This window comes from Lathamus discolor, chromosome 2 (genome assembly GCF_037157495.1).
Source record: "Lathamus discolor isolate bLatDis1 chromosome 2, bLatDis1.hap1, whole genome shotgun sequence".
NCBI classification, from domain to species: Eukaryota; Metazoa; Chordata; class Aves; order Psittaciformes; family Psittacidae; genus Lathamus; species Lathamus discolor.
In genome coordinates, this window is record NC_088885.1 from 105377303 (window position 1) to 105395893 (window position 18591).

Genomic DNA, 18591 nt, shown 5'->3' on the forward strand with positions numbered 1-18591 from the left:
GTTTTATTTATTTCTAACAGGATTCCCTTAATTTACCAGCACTTGTCACAGCCCCTATCACGATGAGCAAGTACAGTCACTATCAGTATCCTCAAACACAACAAATAATGAACAGCTCTCCCTGCCACAAAGTGAGTAAAAAGTTAAACACTTCTGTAGGCTCCTAGCAATAAATCAAGTACTCCCTCTACAAACTCATTGTCTGCACTGTTGTTGCAAACCCAGCAAATATAGCTATTGAAGGACTTAATAAGACCGTTTACCTAATTATTCCTCTTCACTCAGCACTGGAGAGGTCTGAAGTAGCAGGACTATTGGACACTGTGTTTTAGAAGTCATAGAAAATAAAGAAATATAACAGATTTCAGGAAACATAAATCATGGAAAGATGTTGGGTTTGTTTTTTTCTTTTCAAACCCTCCCAGAGGGTAATTGACACATGGGTGGTAACAGTCCTCAGGTCTGTAAAGATGGGGAGGAACAGCTTAGGGGAAGACCAGCAGTTTGTAGATCCTGGATCAAGCAAGTAACAATTTCTGCAGTCCAAAGGCCTTTTGAAGAGAAGACCAGCGCAAGCTGCGAACACGCTGCTGTGATTACCGCATGACTGCCACCAGCACAGAGGGGTGCTGAAAAAACACCGGCCCCCACGTTTCAGACCTCAAGCTAAAGGAAGCTTCGGGAGTTCCACCTAGGAGCCTGCAGAGGAACTCACAGGGTGCCACTTTTGTACTGCAGCCATGCAGCACCATCACCTGCAATGCCCCAACTGCTGCTTGTCATCAAAGTCTTGCCCTCCATCTGCTACCACAGTGGCTTTCATGGCTCCTTTGGACAAACATTTGTGCTGGCTTGGTTGAAGAGTTGTACAGTATCCCAGAAAAAAAAAAAACAATCATCTATCTGAACTTTAAATATATGCTTACAAGTTTTGCATGCACAAATAACATGGCAAAACATCTCTACAACTCAAAAGCCAAGGTCAGCCTAAGTTCATGGGCAAATACATGTGCCGTTTTGATCTGGACCCATCACCAAAGCCTGGGGCTTTGGAAAGAGTTTCTCTCAAAAAAACAACTCAAAAATAAAATTAAATAACATAAAAGCACATGTAGGCCATTATTACTTCAAAACCTCTGAAATCACTGCAGAGGTACCAAAGTACTTCAAAGTAAAAGATTTAAAAACATTTACATTTAGAAACATGTAGAGGGCAGAGGAAGAAAGGCAGATACCCAACACCTGACTTCGTCTTCTATAACGAATCAACTCCAGTGATTCTACCCTGCTTAATGGCACGTGTTTGTTACAAAACTTACAGATACATGCTGCTTATATTCCTGTTATTAATAACATAACAACACAGATATTCCTAAGCCATGGTTACAACCAGAGATGAAACAGCATGATCAAAGATATGAGTATTTGCAAAACCAAGCCATTTGGAAAGTGTTAAATAATGTAAAAGCCCTTCTATGGTACTTGCACACCAGAAGCATTATTGGAAAAATTCTCCCCCATCCAGAAAGCTGAATTGTGGTTCAAAAATAAATCACTGCAGAACATATAAAAACAAAAAGCAAATTTTGATTTCGGTGTACATCACTGAGGGCAAAGCACTAAGACAGCAATTCTGGTGATAAGCTCTGACACACTGTGAGGTATTTATGCACCAAAGAATAGCAACTAAAGCTATTTTAAATATATACCTACAAAAGCTCAGTGACCTACTAAATGATGCTCACCTCAGCACTACTAAAATATATTTCATTAATAGAAATTATGACTGGAAAAATTACAACTCTCTTAAGGATCTTAATAGCATATAAAGACTGTCACACAAAGCATAAATTATTTTTTAGAACCTTGGAAAACAAATTATTTAATAATTTATGTATTATGCTTTCTTTCTCAGAAGCCATATATGATCCATATGATTTTAATTTCAATGTCTGCAGCACAAACTCCTTGTGCATGACTAGAACTTTCCAGGTTTAGAAACCTAGAGAAAATGTGTGAAAAAAAAAGCTGGTTCAGAGAAGAACACTATTTACTTCCACTGTCTCATCTCCCCTAGGTATCATACTGCAAACCAAGTTTCCAAACAGACTGATTTCTGAGGTAAACAGACATATTTGACATACGTGCATACATGGATGCACACAAAGAGCCAGTACTTACAGCTAAAGATGCCTGGAGGTGGATGCTCTGTTACAAGCAGACAGTTCTCTTCGTCACTGTTATCCCCACAGTCATTCTGTTGGTTACAAATCAATGAACCAAGATACAAGCATTTACCACTGGCGCAGGTGAATTTGCACTCTGAAAGGCAAAAAAGAAACCAAAACAAAAATTTGTGAGGAAATTCAAGCTTACCTCCTTCACCTCTAGGGTGACTGATATTAAAGGTAATATCTTTCAAGAAGATGCTAACATGGTGGCTGCAGCTCTGGCACTTAACACCAAAATACATAATATAGTATTTGTAGCGTTGCACATGTAAATATATACATGACACATTTCAGATCACTGGAATCAGTCCACTACTAAACCAGATCTGCCATTTGGGGAAATTCAACTTCTTCTTACAAAGAGACAGTATTTTTTTTCTAGTTGATGTTCAATGTTTGTGTGGTACCTTGCATATTTGGAACAAGACAGCACTATGAATAAGAATAATTGTCCCACATTAAAACGTCTTGCACAACGTAAGACATCATCAGCTATAAGGCACAAGTATAGTTTGTAACCAGGAACATTTCTGTCCAGACACAATTATTCCTTAACTACTTTCCCAAATCCAATTTGCCAGTCTCCCAACTAATTACAATCAAACACTCAGTGTCTGCACATTGAACTCCCACATTCCACTTTGCCTTACAAAGTCAGTAAACTTCTAAAATCTCTATAAAGTGTCTAAATGCTATCTGCAGGCATGCTGTATTTTTAATTTTTTTCTTTTTCACTACTAAAAAAAATAATTAACAGTTTCCCCTAAATATGGTTCCATCATGAGAAAAATTCCTATGAGACCAAGTATACTTTATAGTAAGTATTTGAGATGTAATTAAGAAATGTTCACAAAAATATACACGCAATTATAAAAAGCTTTCTCACTAGGCTAGTTCCAAAGTTAAATACACTACACATCTAGAACAGAGGACATACCTAGACACATTATAATTTAATGATTACACTTCCAGCATGTTGACAAATTCTGGCAATTGTCATTCACAAGCAGAGGTAAAGTCTAATACAAGTACTGTATCAAAGTAGTGCCATTCCCTGAACCTCGGGCTTCCCTAAGGCTGCAGTTTGGGTTGGCTGATTCTGCTTCAGAGAGATGATCTGAAGAAAAGAGATAGCATTTTTTCATCTTCAACCGTATCAACAAGAGACTTTCCTTTAATCTTAACAGCACTTAGACTTAGGCAGGACCTCTAATTCTAAAAAGCCCCTAAGCCAGTTACTGGGGTGTGATATTTACCCATATGTATCTGATGTGTAACATAGGTGCAGTAATAGTGAAGGAGAAATAAAACCGGGAACATGGATGAAATAATTTGCTTTTCTCAGCAAATCAGCTTTGTAGGTAGAAGTGATCTGTGGACTTCGAACACTTTTCATCAAGAGTATTAATGAAATTAGTACACATACCAACAAGTATCTGCTGCTGCAAAAATATATGCATCAAAGTGTGTAACATAAAATGCTACTTAGGAATATAAATAAAAGCCATAAAACGTTATGCAAGAAAAACAAACATTTCCTGGGGAAAAAAAAAAAAATAATAACTTGCCTGTTTCACTTGGTAAAACTGCACTCAAAAATCAGTGAGCATTTGCCTAAATAAGGTCCTCAAGATTGACGCTCTTTTAGTCCAGCCCATTAGTATTTCCAACTGTTCAGAACTGTACCAACAAAATATTTTTCCCTGTTTCTTTGTCACCCTGTCCTCCTCTGATACAACAAAGAACTGAAGAAGCATTTAAGAGCTTACGTTTTCTGGTTTGAATACAGAGAATACAAAAATCATAAGCAGACAGAGTAAGCCTTTGAAATCCAAGAAATTAAGTAGGTCATTAACGGTTACTTTTGGAAAGCAAGAGTTAGAAGACTGATCTCAGTATTAACAATCTGATAATTACAACACCTCAGAACTCACTTCTGCAACTTCATGAAGTAAGAAACTGGAACAAAAAAGGAACAAAGCTGCCTTGGAAGATTAGAAAGGTTGGCTTGGAAGGGTTCACACTTTCCAGCTGTCTTAAATGAGGAATATAACACAGGGTGAAATTACAGTGGTAAAGGACACACTGCTTCTCTTTGAAAGACAAATATCAAACACCATTATTGCCTGAAGTTAAAATATTTGGCATGTTACTTTGGCCACACTATTTCTTTCCTGCGTCTTTGTGTTGAGTCCTAATGTAAAGCTTTCCACACTTCCCCCATGACTGATAAAAAGTGCTCAAGCAAGATGACATCTAAAAAGCAATTAAAGCTAAGAACTTTGGGTTCCTGTTTGCCACCAGATTATGTTGTCTTCAGACAAAAGACCAAATGAAGCATTAGATTTTTAGTAACTCTATTTAAGTCAAGGTTCTGAGTTTTGACTAACATTACCTTAAGAGGACTAACTAGAGGAAAGAATTAATGCTTTAAGAGGTTGGGGTTTTGGGGGATTTTTTCAGCCTAGGTAACACAACACATCAAAATTTGGATTCAAAACCAGACTCAAACAAGTTGCTATGTAAAAGGTCAAGGCTACTTCCTCCTTCCTTCAGATAGGTGAGCATTGCCATTGTCAAGGTGTATTAAAAAAGAGTTACCAGATGTCTCATTCCCTGTTGATATGCCTGCCTTGACTGGAAGATTGCTCACAATATCACAGGAATTCTATGCTGATTTTAAAACAGAACATGATGTTAAAGTCATCCTTCCTTGTGATCTCCAGCAAAATCTATTTGCCAAGAAAGCAGTCATCCTGTGCTGGGTCTGGCTGGGATGGAGTCTTCTAAACAGCTCCTATGGTGCTGTTTTGGCTTTGTGACCAAAATAGTGTTGATAACACACCAGTGTTTTGGCTATTGCTGAGCAGTGCCTGCACATCACCGAAGCTTCCTCTTTTTCTCAACCTTCTGCTCCAAGGGAGTAGACAGGAGGTGGGCAAGAGGCTGAGAGGGGACACGGCCAGGACAGCTAACCACAACTGACCATAGCGGCCCTCCATGCCATATAACATTATGCTCAGCAATAAAAGCCAGGGGATTTGTCTTCCTGTTACTTCGAGACTTGGCTGGTCTTAAAGTCTATTTGTGAGAGGTAGTGACTCCCTTTGCACAAATTGGTTTCTTCCCCTCTTTTCTTCACTTACTAGAACTGTCTGCTGCTATTCTTCCTATTCTCTCCCCTGTCCTGCAGGGCAGGAAGGGGTCGTGAGCAAGCAGATGTGTGGGTGCTTACCTGCTGGCCAGGATCAACCCACAACACATGCATGTTCAAAAGTAACTTCTAAATCTAACAAAATTTAATATCTAGTGGAGGACAGAAAAGTGCAAAACTTGAGCCTGCATAATAACGTCCTGTTGAAGTCTGAAGGAAATACTAAATATATATTGTAGGAATAGGACAAATTAATAAATTGTTCAATGAAAGTACAGATACTTCTGAACATGGAACATACTTTGCATCAGGTATTTGCAACTTGTAAACAAAAATGCGGTACCTTAAAGTAGTTTGCATAGTAAATGCATTTAAACAGTGTGTGCTTTTACTAAAACCAGAAGAGAACTCTTCCTTGTAAAGCAAGGTGGAACTAAATGAGGTTGATGGTTGGTGGAGATAACAGAAAGCAAGTATTAAGAGTATTGTCAAGCTGAAAGTTAGTAAAAAACCCGCAGAGGTCTGCACCAAAATACTAGGAGTGACCTCAAAACACTCTGACCAGGAAATTCAGACCAGTCCAGACTAGACCAATGTGCCTAATGACACACCAGAGAGCCCTTTTCAGTACAAAGTCTTGTACTTGGCCTGTCTAGACAAGAAGAGGGGGAAAACCTCCTGTTCTGAAAATAAGCCAGCACGATCCTTCTTTCATGAATAATGTTTCAAAGCTAGGCAGTTTTCCCTTTCATTTTCAAGTGGCAATTAGTGAAACATCAGTAGATTGGCCAGCAAGGCTCTGACTAGAGCTAAACCTGAAGCAAGATGACAGCTACTGAAGGCTGAAAAAAACAGCCCTTCTTATAATTATGTCTTACTATGTTCAGAATTATGTCTTCAGCTTAATTTTAAAATTTCTCTTGATGATACACTGATTCCTCAACATAAAGTTTTAATACACATATTCCAGGTAGATCCAGACTACCTTGAAAAAAGTAAATACTAAGAATACTATCATGAATATTTCCTGTTTTTATAAACTGCATGCAAGTAATATAAATAAGTATATTGCTCACATGTTCAAGGTAGATGCTTGCATGCATAAATTCTTTACATACATATACCCATTAATATGTGACTGTATCAAATAATTGAAGGTTATGTTTCAGCTGCAACAGTGAAAGATGGATTTGCCTCATGATACAAAAATCTTTTTTTTGTTTTTGTGAAATACACTATGTGCTCTATTGGGTAGGCTTATTTTACACTTTCTGTGCCTACCCAACAAGATAATTTTATCCTTGCATTCAACTTAATTCTTTTAGACTTCGTTTACACTTGACTTCATCCATATGAACAGCATTCCCATTGTTTTGTCATCCCACTTACTGTAGGGCATTTTTAATTATAGCTAAGTGATGTTTCTTCTTGTAATGTAAGTCCAACCACAGGCCAAGAGAGAAAAAAAGCAACGAAATGTCATATTGAAAAAATATGGTGGTTTAGGCCACTGTTACAATGCATGTCACAGCTACTTATTTAATGGGTCTGAGATGATTATCTGACCCAGGGGCAGACTTCTATTCCATCCATTCGAATAAAAAGTAAAAAACTATATACACAGCCAGTGATCTCAAATTGTTGTAGCTAAACTGTAGTAACACAGCTCAAATGTGAAATCCTAAGCGATGCCTGGGACTTAGCTGGAGCATAAAAGCACTCTCCAAAGTCCACCCAACTGGAAGCAGCCCTGGCAGTACAGCCAGCAGAGGATGATCAAAAACCCTACTGGCGTCAGGTATGCAGAAGGTGAAAATCTCTTTTCCTCTGGGTGTATCTAGATCTCTAAAATAAAGGCCTAATTTCTAATTTCTTGCGTAAATACTCCATTTGAAGTATGTTGTCATACTTCCTTCATACTCCTGTTTATATTGTAACCTGAAAGAAAATATGTTTAAAGGGCATCATCACCTGTTGCAAGAGTAAAAAGAGGCAGAAGTAGTAAACTGGGGAGAGTGGGAGGAAGCACACTTCGCTAGAGATTAAAGAAATATAAACCACAAATACCAGAGTCAGTACAATAAAACCCTGTTCAACCTCTGATAAACATCTGCCTGTCTATTATTTTTAATATTGTAGATTGTAGCTTTATAATGGGAAGTAAATCATAAATAGAAGGCAAAATGTACACAAGGAACATGTTTATTTGTGAAAAAGCTTGGTTAATGAGGAAGATGGCAGGCTGCCACGTGATCTAATAAACCTCCATTGATAAGGGGAAGAGAGGCATAAATAGGCCTTTAAAAAACAAATAAAAAAAAGGCTTCATAAAAAGAATGTCAAGCAGAATACCAGCAAAAATGAAAGCAGATCAGCTCATGCAGGATAAGAAGCAGAACTGTTGACCACAGGCAAAGGCCTGTCCTCACTGCCCACAGGCTCACACAGGATGGGAGTCTTTTCTCAGAGCCACGCGGTGTGGAGACTGAGAGATCTTCTCAGCCCAGGGAAGAAACAGCCATAAAACTGGGCTGATTGAAAGAAGATTGGTACTGGTTCAAAACCAGTCTCATTTGCCAAGCTGCTACCCTCTTGCAGTCTCCTATGCTCGCTCACTTATCCAGCAATTATCTTTTCATCTTCTTAAGGCACAGCCTAAAGCTATGCCCTTTAACTAGTTAACTCTTTATGCCACTAGCTAAAGGAAGCTTATTCTTACACACAGGTAGTGTGTGTATTACACAATATTCTTAAGCACAAGTAGTGAAATCTGCCATTCAGTTCACCAGTTAAGGAGGGTTTAGGACATTTCCCTAAGCTTATCTTAATTAACAGCCTGAACAAAATTACACTAGACATTCAGACCTCCTTTATTTGGGACTTATCAATGAGCTTAGTTTTTGTCTGTGACTCAACTGAGCCACAGTCTTGATTTTGACCCATCAGAGCCCACACAAAGAAGCGCTCTGCAGTGCCACAGCAGACACATGCAGCTGCTAAGGTGGCAGACAAGGAGCACCTTCATTCCAGCCCCTCAGAGGGAATGACCTACAAAGGATGGGTTTCCATGAGCCATTAGAAGGCCTTTAGTTTTTCCCAGTTTAATGAAGTGGTAATGTGGGATCTGCTACGGCATGCCAGACCCACCCATGGGCCATATCTTGGCCCCATCACCTCAACCCAGGGTGACAGTGACTGCCAAGTCATGCTATGACAGACCCTCATAGGGAGCCCTCACCACCTGCTGACATTTCTGTATGTGCTAGCAGAGCTTTCCTAATCAAGTATGTGAAGGCACATTGGTGACTCAGCTAATGACACTCTCATTTTCAGTTGTGGAATTACATGAGGAGATGATTAAAAATGCATTAAATACATACCTAGTAATTTTTTGTCAAGCACAATGTCATTATGGGCAAGTGCCGATGAGAAGTAAAGGGCATGTGCAAATGAGATTTTCTAAATGTCTCATTCTCCTTAATCAAAATTCAAAGAATTCATGAATTATGGTAAATATTTTTAAATTTTCTTAGTTGGTTTTCATCTTATGAAATCTTTAATAATCACAAGCAGTATCACTTACAGGTTTGTAGAATGCTGCATATGTAGAAGAATATAAAATAAAAAAATCATGTTACTGTAGTAGTTTCTTGGAGTTTTGTTTTTTTTTTCTTTGGAATATTGTTTGCATAGCAAATAACTCAAGAGTACACCATTTTGTTAGGTAACATCACAACCTTTGTACCCAGAGAAACGGATTCATGTCACTTCACAGATGCATTGCTAAGTTTTGACTGCAGTCCTAAAAATGTGCTGCCTTTATGTTCTGTTATTAAATCAGGTCAGATTACTTTAGACTGTAACCTTGTAAGACAGGAACTGTTTTCAGTCGTTCTAGCAAGTACTGGAACCCCATTCTTATGTGACATCATGTAATGTTACTGAAGCAATGAGAAGACACTAAGAGAACTTGTCTTTCCATACAAGTAATGTACAATGCAGGTAAGAGTATACCATTGTTGTGGTTTAAGCCCAGTAACTCAGAACCATGCAGCTGCTCTCTCACTCCCCTCCCTTCCTCACCCGGCTCCCAGAGAGATGGGGAGGAGAATCGAAAGAATGTAACTCCCACGGGTCAAGATGAAAACAGCCCAGTAACTAAGGTATAACACAAACCACTGCTGCTACCACCAATAATAATAATGATAAAGGAAATAACAAGGGAAGAGAATACAACACCTCAGCACCAGGCGACCGATAACTTGTCCCACCCCACCTGCCCGAGCACCGACCGATACCTCGTCCAACCCCGCAGTGCCCTAGCGCTTCTGGGTAACTCTCCATTACATCCTGGGCATGACGTGCTGTGGTATGGAATACCTCTTTGGCTAGTTTGGGTCAGGTGTCCTGTCTCTGCTTCTTCCCGGCTTCCCCTCCTTCCTGGCAGAGCATGACACTCAAAAAGTCCTTGGTCACAGTAAACGTCACTGAGCAGCAACTAAAAACATCGGTGTTACCAGTGCTGTTCCCAGGCTGAAAGTCAAAACCACAGCACTGCACCAGCTACTAAGAAGGAGAAAAATGACTGCTACTACTGAACCCAGGACAACCATGTTTCAGGAGGCTCTCAGAAGATGTCAAATTAATGCTGATGACAGTATTTTCTCTATACATCTTCTTGTGCAAAAAATCTAAGAGAAATTAATTTGTTTACTATGTGTTAAGATGCAGGACAGTTAACGGTGCTTACACTGTAACATGAACTCCAGGTTTTAATGGACAAGAGAATTTTCCTTTCATTTCTCAATAGCATTTGAATTGTGCAATGTACAGTAATGTGAGTAACGACAAGTTTTTTTACCACCTCTAATATGTTCTCCAATCCACATCTGCAGAATTTTACATGTTCCTGTAGCAAATGACTTGTCACTGTTAGATTTTGTACTTTAAAAGCAATTTCCTTTTAAGTCCAATTATCTTAAATGTATCAGGTCAGGGTGACTCAGTGTTCACAGCAAAAAAAATATAAGCAAAATAATACACAGAGTACAGCCAAAAACAAATGGCTTTCAGTGGCTTGCATCATGAAGTACAATGTCTTTTATAAACTTGAACTGTCTGTATCAATTGTTATTTAATTCTTCAGTCCTTATTCAGCTCTATCTAAAAAATGAGTCACACATTTTATTCACCTTAGTACCTTTCCCAGAAGTCTGGGGTCTTATGGCTCAAGCTTTTTAAAATGAAAAGAAAAAAAAAATATTTTCCTATTACAAAAATCCTTTTTTCTACCCTTTGCCTTCTCCCCCAGTCAATTTCCATGAACATTCCCTCCCAGATATGTATTGCATTACGAATGGATACAGACTCCCATCTATATGCATTTCCATAGAGGAGAACTGGTAGTCATTTGGCTTGCCTAACATTTTCCACTATAAAAGCCTTGGAGGACCCTCCCATGTTCACTCATGCAGCAGGTCTGTGATGCTGAGAAGGAAGAACGCCCCTGGGCTACAGAAATGTCTTTTCTTTGTCCCAGGAAATTCTCTTCTGCTTTTATGGAAATAAGAACTTTAAAAAATGCAGTTATCTTTCCATTGTCTGTGTCAGGAGAGTGTCTGGCAATGCTCCAAAGTAACTAAAAGGTGCAGACACTGTGAGGCTTCAGCAATACCATTGCCAGAGCAACAGCCCAAACCATATCGGCAGCAGGGGAAGAGGCTGATTAGCTGTGGTAGGGAAAGGAGGTGAGCTCCACTTCCCACACTTTCACACAAGGTTTTCATTTCACTTCCAGGTGTCTGTGTTACCAAGTACAGCCATTACTATAACCATCAGATGCTCCTCTTTTGTCCATGAGTTCTCCCAACATTCAGTGCACAGGACAGACAGAGAGGGAAGAAATGTGAATGCACAGCAAAATCAGTATTTTATGGGTTGAGAGTGCCTCATTTAGCACCCTAAGCAGAACAGTTTCAATAAAGATTCTTTCACACTACAATGATGCAGTTTTGTTTAAGCATCAGCAACATATTTGACTGTATGGCAGCTATTTAATGAAGATTATTTCATAATTTCCATGGCCAAAGTGCTTACAAAGTAGACTATGCAGAAAACACTGACACAGGCATCCTGAAGAAATCTCTACCATATGAACCTTTCTGTTGTTGAAATAGCATAATTTAAAAAGCAACAGTGCATTTAGGACAGTGCATTTCTCGTTGTGAACATGATTATACAATAAACACGATGCTGGATAGTGCTGAGTCTATCCATGCACCATCCAGCATCTGAGGAACTTTACAGCACAGTAAACCAAAGCAAATAGCTTTCCTCCCCTGAACAGCATTCAACTTTGCAAATACACTGTGTTTTTCAGAGAAAGAGTGCCTACACAGCATGTTAAAACCAATGTAAATGAGCTGGAGTGCTGCATCCCCAAAACCAAATGCTCTGGGCTGGCACTGCTATCCCTCAGGAGGGCACAGCCTTCCCCCTGTCACTGGCTGCAATTTCCATTCATGTGCAGCCGCTCCTCTGGAAACAGTCAGAAGCTAAGGAGGTCTTCAGCGGGTCCATTTGAATCAGGCAGTGCCCCCAAAATGAGCACCACCTCACAGACTAAGCAGCCGGATTGTGAGGAAGAGAGTAGAGCGGGATGCCAAGGGACGAAAGATGGTGCCAGGGTGCCCAGGTGTGATAGTAAGGGCTTATCTTCACACCTGACATCTGCACATCTGGCTTGGGTGGAGCCACACAGCCTAGCACCCTGCTGGCACAGCTGGCTATAGAGACGTTAACCATGCTTGCCTCTTCCCAAACAGAGGTTTTCAAAAGCAGCACGGTTTAGTTTCCACTGGAGACCTCGTGCCTGCTGTACTAACACACGTGAGGAATGCCCACCTGCCGCACACATGTACATGCCTGACCGGGGCTGGGGGAAACCACTGATGGATGAAACTGACACTACTGACAAAATGTACAGTGCATTTAAGAGCCAAGCAGCATTTGATCTCCAAACCACACCCTCAAATCCTGACACATTACCTCAAGCCTATGGCTCTTCTGGACATTATTTCTGTCTGTGGTTTATCTTAATATGCTAGACTGGAAAATACTGTGGTTGACATGCAGATCAGTCATGCCAGCCTTGAGACTGCAACATCTTGTCAGAGAGGCAGGGTAAGCGGCTGACAGCGATAACCATTTCAGCCATCTAATTTTAATCTGCCACTGTGTATCTGTCAGAAGCCCCACAGTACTTTTTGGGTGGGGACGAGGTGGGGCTAGGACAAATCTCCATTTACAGCTCAAGTTATCAGTGTATCGATGACAAGTTAAGTGTGTTAAAAATTAGACAAGTGATGGGCTGAACACAGAGAACCACCCAAACCCATGCCAGCCATGAAAGAGAATAAACAGCCAGCACATCTGAAATTCAAGAGCAGCAAATTGCGTTTTAACTGTGGGCGAGGTAGTTTGTCATATTGTACCAGCACATTATTACTAATCTCTTCAGAAACAGTGATAATTTTCTGTGATTTTACAAGCCAACATCATTAAACTGAGGTCAGTTTCATAGTGTTGGTCTCACCTCTGAAGACTTCAAATAGTAAAGAGCCAGCTCATGCATCCAATTTTCAAGCAAAAACAAAAGAACAAAATATTTCTTAGAACTTCCTTTTGTTCCATCATATCCCTCTCGTTTATGGTCCTTCAGTTAAAAGAATTATATTGAAACACTAAGAAACACCAGATAAACAGATTGATTTTCACTGTCATTAGGAGGTATGCCTTTAATGTTACATGTTACTATTGAATGTTTTACTAACATGCAAAAAATACTTCTCCAGAGAGGTGATTGTTCCAAAATCCAGTTTGCAGAGTAAAAATATTTTATGATTTGCAAGCATTATGTTCAGATAGATGAATATAAAAAGAATGATCACACATCCTCAAGAAAGCAAAAGGAAGCTCAACAGGTACAAGAACAAGTAAGATTAAGAGTCAGGCTTGTTCATCCTCCAGAAGAGGAGGCTCCAGCCAGACCTTATAGCAGCCTTCCAGTTAACTGAAGGAGCCTGCAAGAAAGCTGGAGAGGGACTTTTTAAAAGGGTCTGTAGGAACAGGACAAGGGGCAATGGCTTTAAACTGACAGAGGGGAGATTTAGATTAGATATTAGGAAAAAATTCTTCAATGAGGATGGTGAGGCACTGGCATGGGTTGCCCAGAGAAGCTGTGGCTGCCCCATCCCTGGCAGTGTTCGAGGCCAGGTTGGATGGGGCTTTGAGCAACCTGGTCTAGTGGCAGGGGGGTTAGAACTAGATGCTCTTTAAGGCCCCTTCCAACCCAAACCATTCTATGATGAAGTGTAATCTAGCACACAAATATTTGGGGATCAAATTCAACTACAGTAGCGTAACATAGGGCTCCCTCATATTTTCTTAGCCCAATTACACTCTCAGCTATTTACTGATACATAATGAAAGCTACAATTAAATGAACACTGTGAACATATTAGCATATTCTGGTAAGTCTGTGCATCACACCTGTTGTTCATAAAATCTGAGCAGAGATATGGCTTCCAGTGTAAAAACACCATCTATTCTTTGCAATATTAAACAAATAGCTTTCACTTATAGTACGTCAGCAACAGCTTACACAAACCCTTTGTATTTTGTGTTACAGTACATTAGAAACAAATTAGCTAGAAAACTTATAATTAATAAAGTAGGGAAATAATACTGAAATATGTCTTTTTACACTTCATGCAGTAACTTTGAGCTGACAGCAAATTATATAATGTGCTCTACTACCTAAGAGACAGAAGACAGAAGCAGCGACAGCAGGAAAATACAGCCTGATAAAGGGTCATTCAAAAGGGTAGGAAGTCCGTTTCATAACAGATCAGGTTTATATTAAATGTAAGAAAAATTTCCTTAAAAGACCTATGTGTAAAGGTTTTTGAGGAGGTTACTTGTTTTAGACAATAATCACATACTCTAGTATTTCCTGGTATACAGTATGTAGTCACAGAAGGCTTCAAAATGGGATTAACCAGTTAAAAGAGATGAGCATGTTTATATGTAAATATAAACAGATATGCATGTACAACAGTAATACTTGCAGTCTTCAGAATATACTGCAGTTGCTAAATGCACAGCTTAAACAGTAGCACATTTGAGAGAGAATACCATTTGGTTTAAACATGTTTTTTAGATTTCCAAATGTGACCTCACACACTCAGTTTTATTTCTGTCAAAGCTTAAAATATGGAACGAAAAAATCTTACTCTACAATGACACATTAAGCATACCATTAATACAAGAAAAATGATATTGTCTTAAAACATCAACATTCATGCAATATGACACACCAAAGTATCTGCTTACTGTTCCTGAAAGGCAAAGTTTATGGCAGAGCTGCTATTCTCAGCCTAGATGAATGCAGTTTTGCTCTGTTCCTCAACATTATTTCTCAGGACACTAAATTATCACTTTTTTATTTCCGCAGTGATTTCTAGGGAGTACAGTTGTAGGATGCTGTTCTTTACAACATCTGAATTACTAAGTTAAGGATTTAAAATGTTTCATATTAGAGAGACACTCATAAAGGAATAATCAAAGAAAAGAATTAATTCTATTTCTGATTTCCAAACAGCGCATTAGGGTCCTTCAGGGATTCATCAGCCTGCAGCTTTTTAAAAGTGTAACTACATCGGACAAAATTTGGGTACAAACAAATTTCTCTTTGATGACATCAAAAATGGGAAGAATTCACATACTTAAGACTGTCTACAAAACCAGTGTTAAATTTATAAGCACCAAAGAAATGGGCAATAGATACAGCAAGCTTTCTAATAATACACTGATGTTGAGTGTGTCTGTCTCATTTTTGACATTTTGGGAGATAATCACACGTATTTTAATGATAACTCTGCTTCACTGAATTCAACTCCTAAACATGCATTTTTAAATATCTTGCTCACTCTTTGACGCAAAAGGTGATCTATATAGACTAAGATTGTGGAGAGATATTATGTGTGTATATATCTATCTATATATATAGATATAGATATAGGAAGATATAAAAGGAACATTAAAAAGAGAGAGGAATGTTTTGCCCCTTATTTTTTAAAACATTAAGTCTTTATTTCTGTCGCTCTTACTCTGTGGACAGAAAAAGTAAAGATATATTACAAGTAACTGCGTGGTGAAAACTAAACAACTGAGATGAGAGAGGACTACTCCTTAAATCACTTTAAAACTCTCTAGATCAGATCTTCAACTTTAATGGGGCTTCACATATTTATTTCACTTAAAACTTATTTATATCAAATCCCTAGCAATCAGTAGCCTACTTCTTGCTCTTTGCATAAAGATTTCTGCAAGTGTCTAAGTTTTCTTCCCTTTCAAGCCATATATCAACAGCAAAACAAGGAAAGCATAACCTAATCAATAAATGAATCATAACAGTGTTGTTTTCCTTAGAAAATATAGGCAAATAGCTCACAAAGAAATAAAATCAACAAACAAAAAATCCTATCTTTCCATAGTCTTTCCTTACAAAGTTCACGTTTGATTCATACCATTATAAACAGAGACGTATAGTGTCACATGAATATACCCAACAGCAAACTCAAAGCATAGACATTTTAGGCCAAGGTCTGAAGCAAAGTCTGGCCTAAGATGTAGAGTACTGACCCTGTGATTCCCTCACAAAGTACTCAACCTGTGAATTAATTCATACTCAAATACAAGGACAATGTAGAGTTCAAAATCTTAATACAGAACCATCAAAAAAGTATTGGCTTATTTCATATGGAAATTCCCAGGTGGTCAATAGCAAACAATTTTTTTATTTTATGCAGAGTATCACCTGACTTTGATTCCACGTGTCAACAACATTATATATGATGTGCATTAGGCAATTCAGGGCATAAAAGTACATTCCAAGCACACATGGAATACTCCTGCCAGATTGTACTACAATTTTCCAGCTTCTGTTTTAATACTTGATGTCTGCATACAAAATCAGCAGGCCAAACAAGAAGGCTGACCTCAATTATATTCATATAATGTTCAAGAGAAAAGAGATTTGCTGGCTAAACTGGTTGCTGTAAGAGGGAGCAGCCTGCAATACTACACTATTACACTTGCAAAGCATGCAAGGCTTAAGTCTTGTGAAGTACCGATACATTCCCAACATGTAGCAGTCTGAAGGGAATGCGTAAGATCCAAGGAGAAAAACTACTATGCTGTCTTAAGTAATACCTCCAGAAAATTTTCTTACTGAAAACTCACAGATTTTCTAAGATCTTGAAACAAAAATATTACAATTATTTTCTTAGCTGCAGCTCTCCCCCAGTATACGTGATGCTGGGAAACCTATTTGGCTCTTCTCAGTATATCTAGAGCTGGGATAATTAATAATAACAATTATAATAGGAGCAGTAGTAGTAATAATGCCACTATTGCTGCTGTGAAGTGATCCATGTATGCAAAGTTTGTGACGACCGTAAGAAGGAAGGTACTAGCAAACCGAGTAACATTATCATGTGTCTTAAAGTTGAGGAGAATCTCTACTGATTAATAATTGTAATGATTTTCTAGTTCCACTAGATTTTTTAACTCTCATCAACTATTAATTCACTTCTGCTATCTGTACAGATTTCCTCAATAGAAACTAGTGAGTGTTTCAACTGTGCCACCCAGACAGCTATCAGATGAGACATAATGCTTCTGCTCACTTCCCTTCAGTCCAAACACTTATCCCTATCAAAGAAAAAGTAAAACTAAACACTTCCATGTCACTAAAACTAAACATTTCCACATTCTCATCTTGAATGAAAAGTCACTTTTTTTTTTCTTAGATGTGGTTCCAAGCATCTCTTTCCAACCATCTATAAAGAACAATAATGTAAGTATACAACTAGCACTGCTGCACTGGCTAGTGGAGCTTTACCTTGTTTAGCTTTCGTTTCCTGAGGCAGATACAGCACCTCAGGAAGAAAACCAGAGCAATATTGTCTTAGAAGACTAATCCATATTCATCCTATATCCTTCACTTCATTCGGGATCTAATCTCTGCACTCCATGAAGTCAGTAATAAAGATAATGTTCATGGTAAGACTTCAAGATCAGGATTTTAACGAGGAAGGAAGAATGATTATAAATTTCTTGCATCAATATACATGGATGCCTTTATCCCCAGCTATGCTGTCTTCCCCAACTATTTCAAATTAAAATGGTCAGATAAATTAAAATGCATTATCTCTGCATGACAGAAAATAATGCTAGCAGGTTATGTGAGGCACCATAAGGATAGAAAGCTGCCATGAGCTCTGTCTAAAATATTGTGCGTCACAGTCTATGTCAGTTGCCCATGACCCTGTCACCTCTTCACCCTGGAGGCCACGAAACTGGGCCCGAGACAGGCATGATTTCATGATGACTCTGGGATAGTTCTGAATGAAAATAAAGCAAAATAATTCCTCCTTTAAATTGCTAATTGATGAGAAAGGTGTGAAGGTTTGAAAGAACTGCTCTGAGACTTCTGCTACAGCCATCATGATAAATATGCCAAGGCCCTGGCACCCTGAGAAAGGTTTTGAAGAGGAGTAACAATAAAAGCACAATTAGCAGGCAGCTGAATCTAGCTACAGATTACCTTTGGTTTATTATTCTATTTCCCAGTGTGTCAGGGAAGGATAATTTTAAGAAGACCTACAAGTGAAGAGAGACTAGTAACTCTTGGCTTAAATTGCTATTAAAACTTGAACAGCCATTTTATTTTATTGCCAGTTCAGCCACTGGTTCCAATAGGTTGAGGGCTCAAATTCACTTTCATTTGACATTGTGTCGTCAGTCATTAACACAGTCATGACAGCAAGTCTCACAACAGCCCAACTTCAGTAAAAACAGTAATAAGACTTTCAATGGAATGTAGGACCACTCCTCAAATCAGGGACCATGTGCTTTTGTGACTGCATGCCAGTCCTATGCCAACTGATGCTCCCCATTCTCAAAGTGAGTAAACAGAACCCAGTGCTGATGGAACCCCCTCTGCAGTAGCAATCATAAATTGTGCAGATGTATTTGTAGCACATGACGGATCCAGGTGCCTCTTCCAGTTCCCCTATTCCAGAAAAATGAACAGGATAATTAAGCATGTCTGGGATTTACTGAGCTGGCAGATTTAGTACT

The 18591-nt window shown here is 38.8% G+C and overlaps 1 protein-coding gene across 3 annotated transcripts in view; it reads right to left on the minus strand.

The window, feature by feature from the left end:
• Positions 1-18591, minus strand: part of LDLRAD4 (low density lipoprotein receptor class A domain containing 4) — a 288224-nt gene that overhangs the window by 145892 nt on the left and 123741 nt on the right. For all 3 annotated transcript variants that reach the window (XM_065667940.1, XM_065667938.1, XM_065667939.1), the window contains one exon: positions 2182-2322. In XM_065667940.1, coding sequence (XP_065524012.1) covers positions 2182-2322 — 141 coding nt within the window. The remainder of the gene's footprint in view (positions 1-2181; positions 2323-18591) is intronic.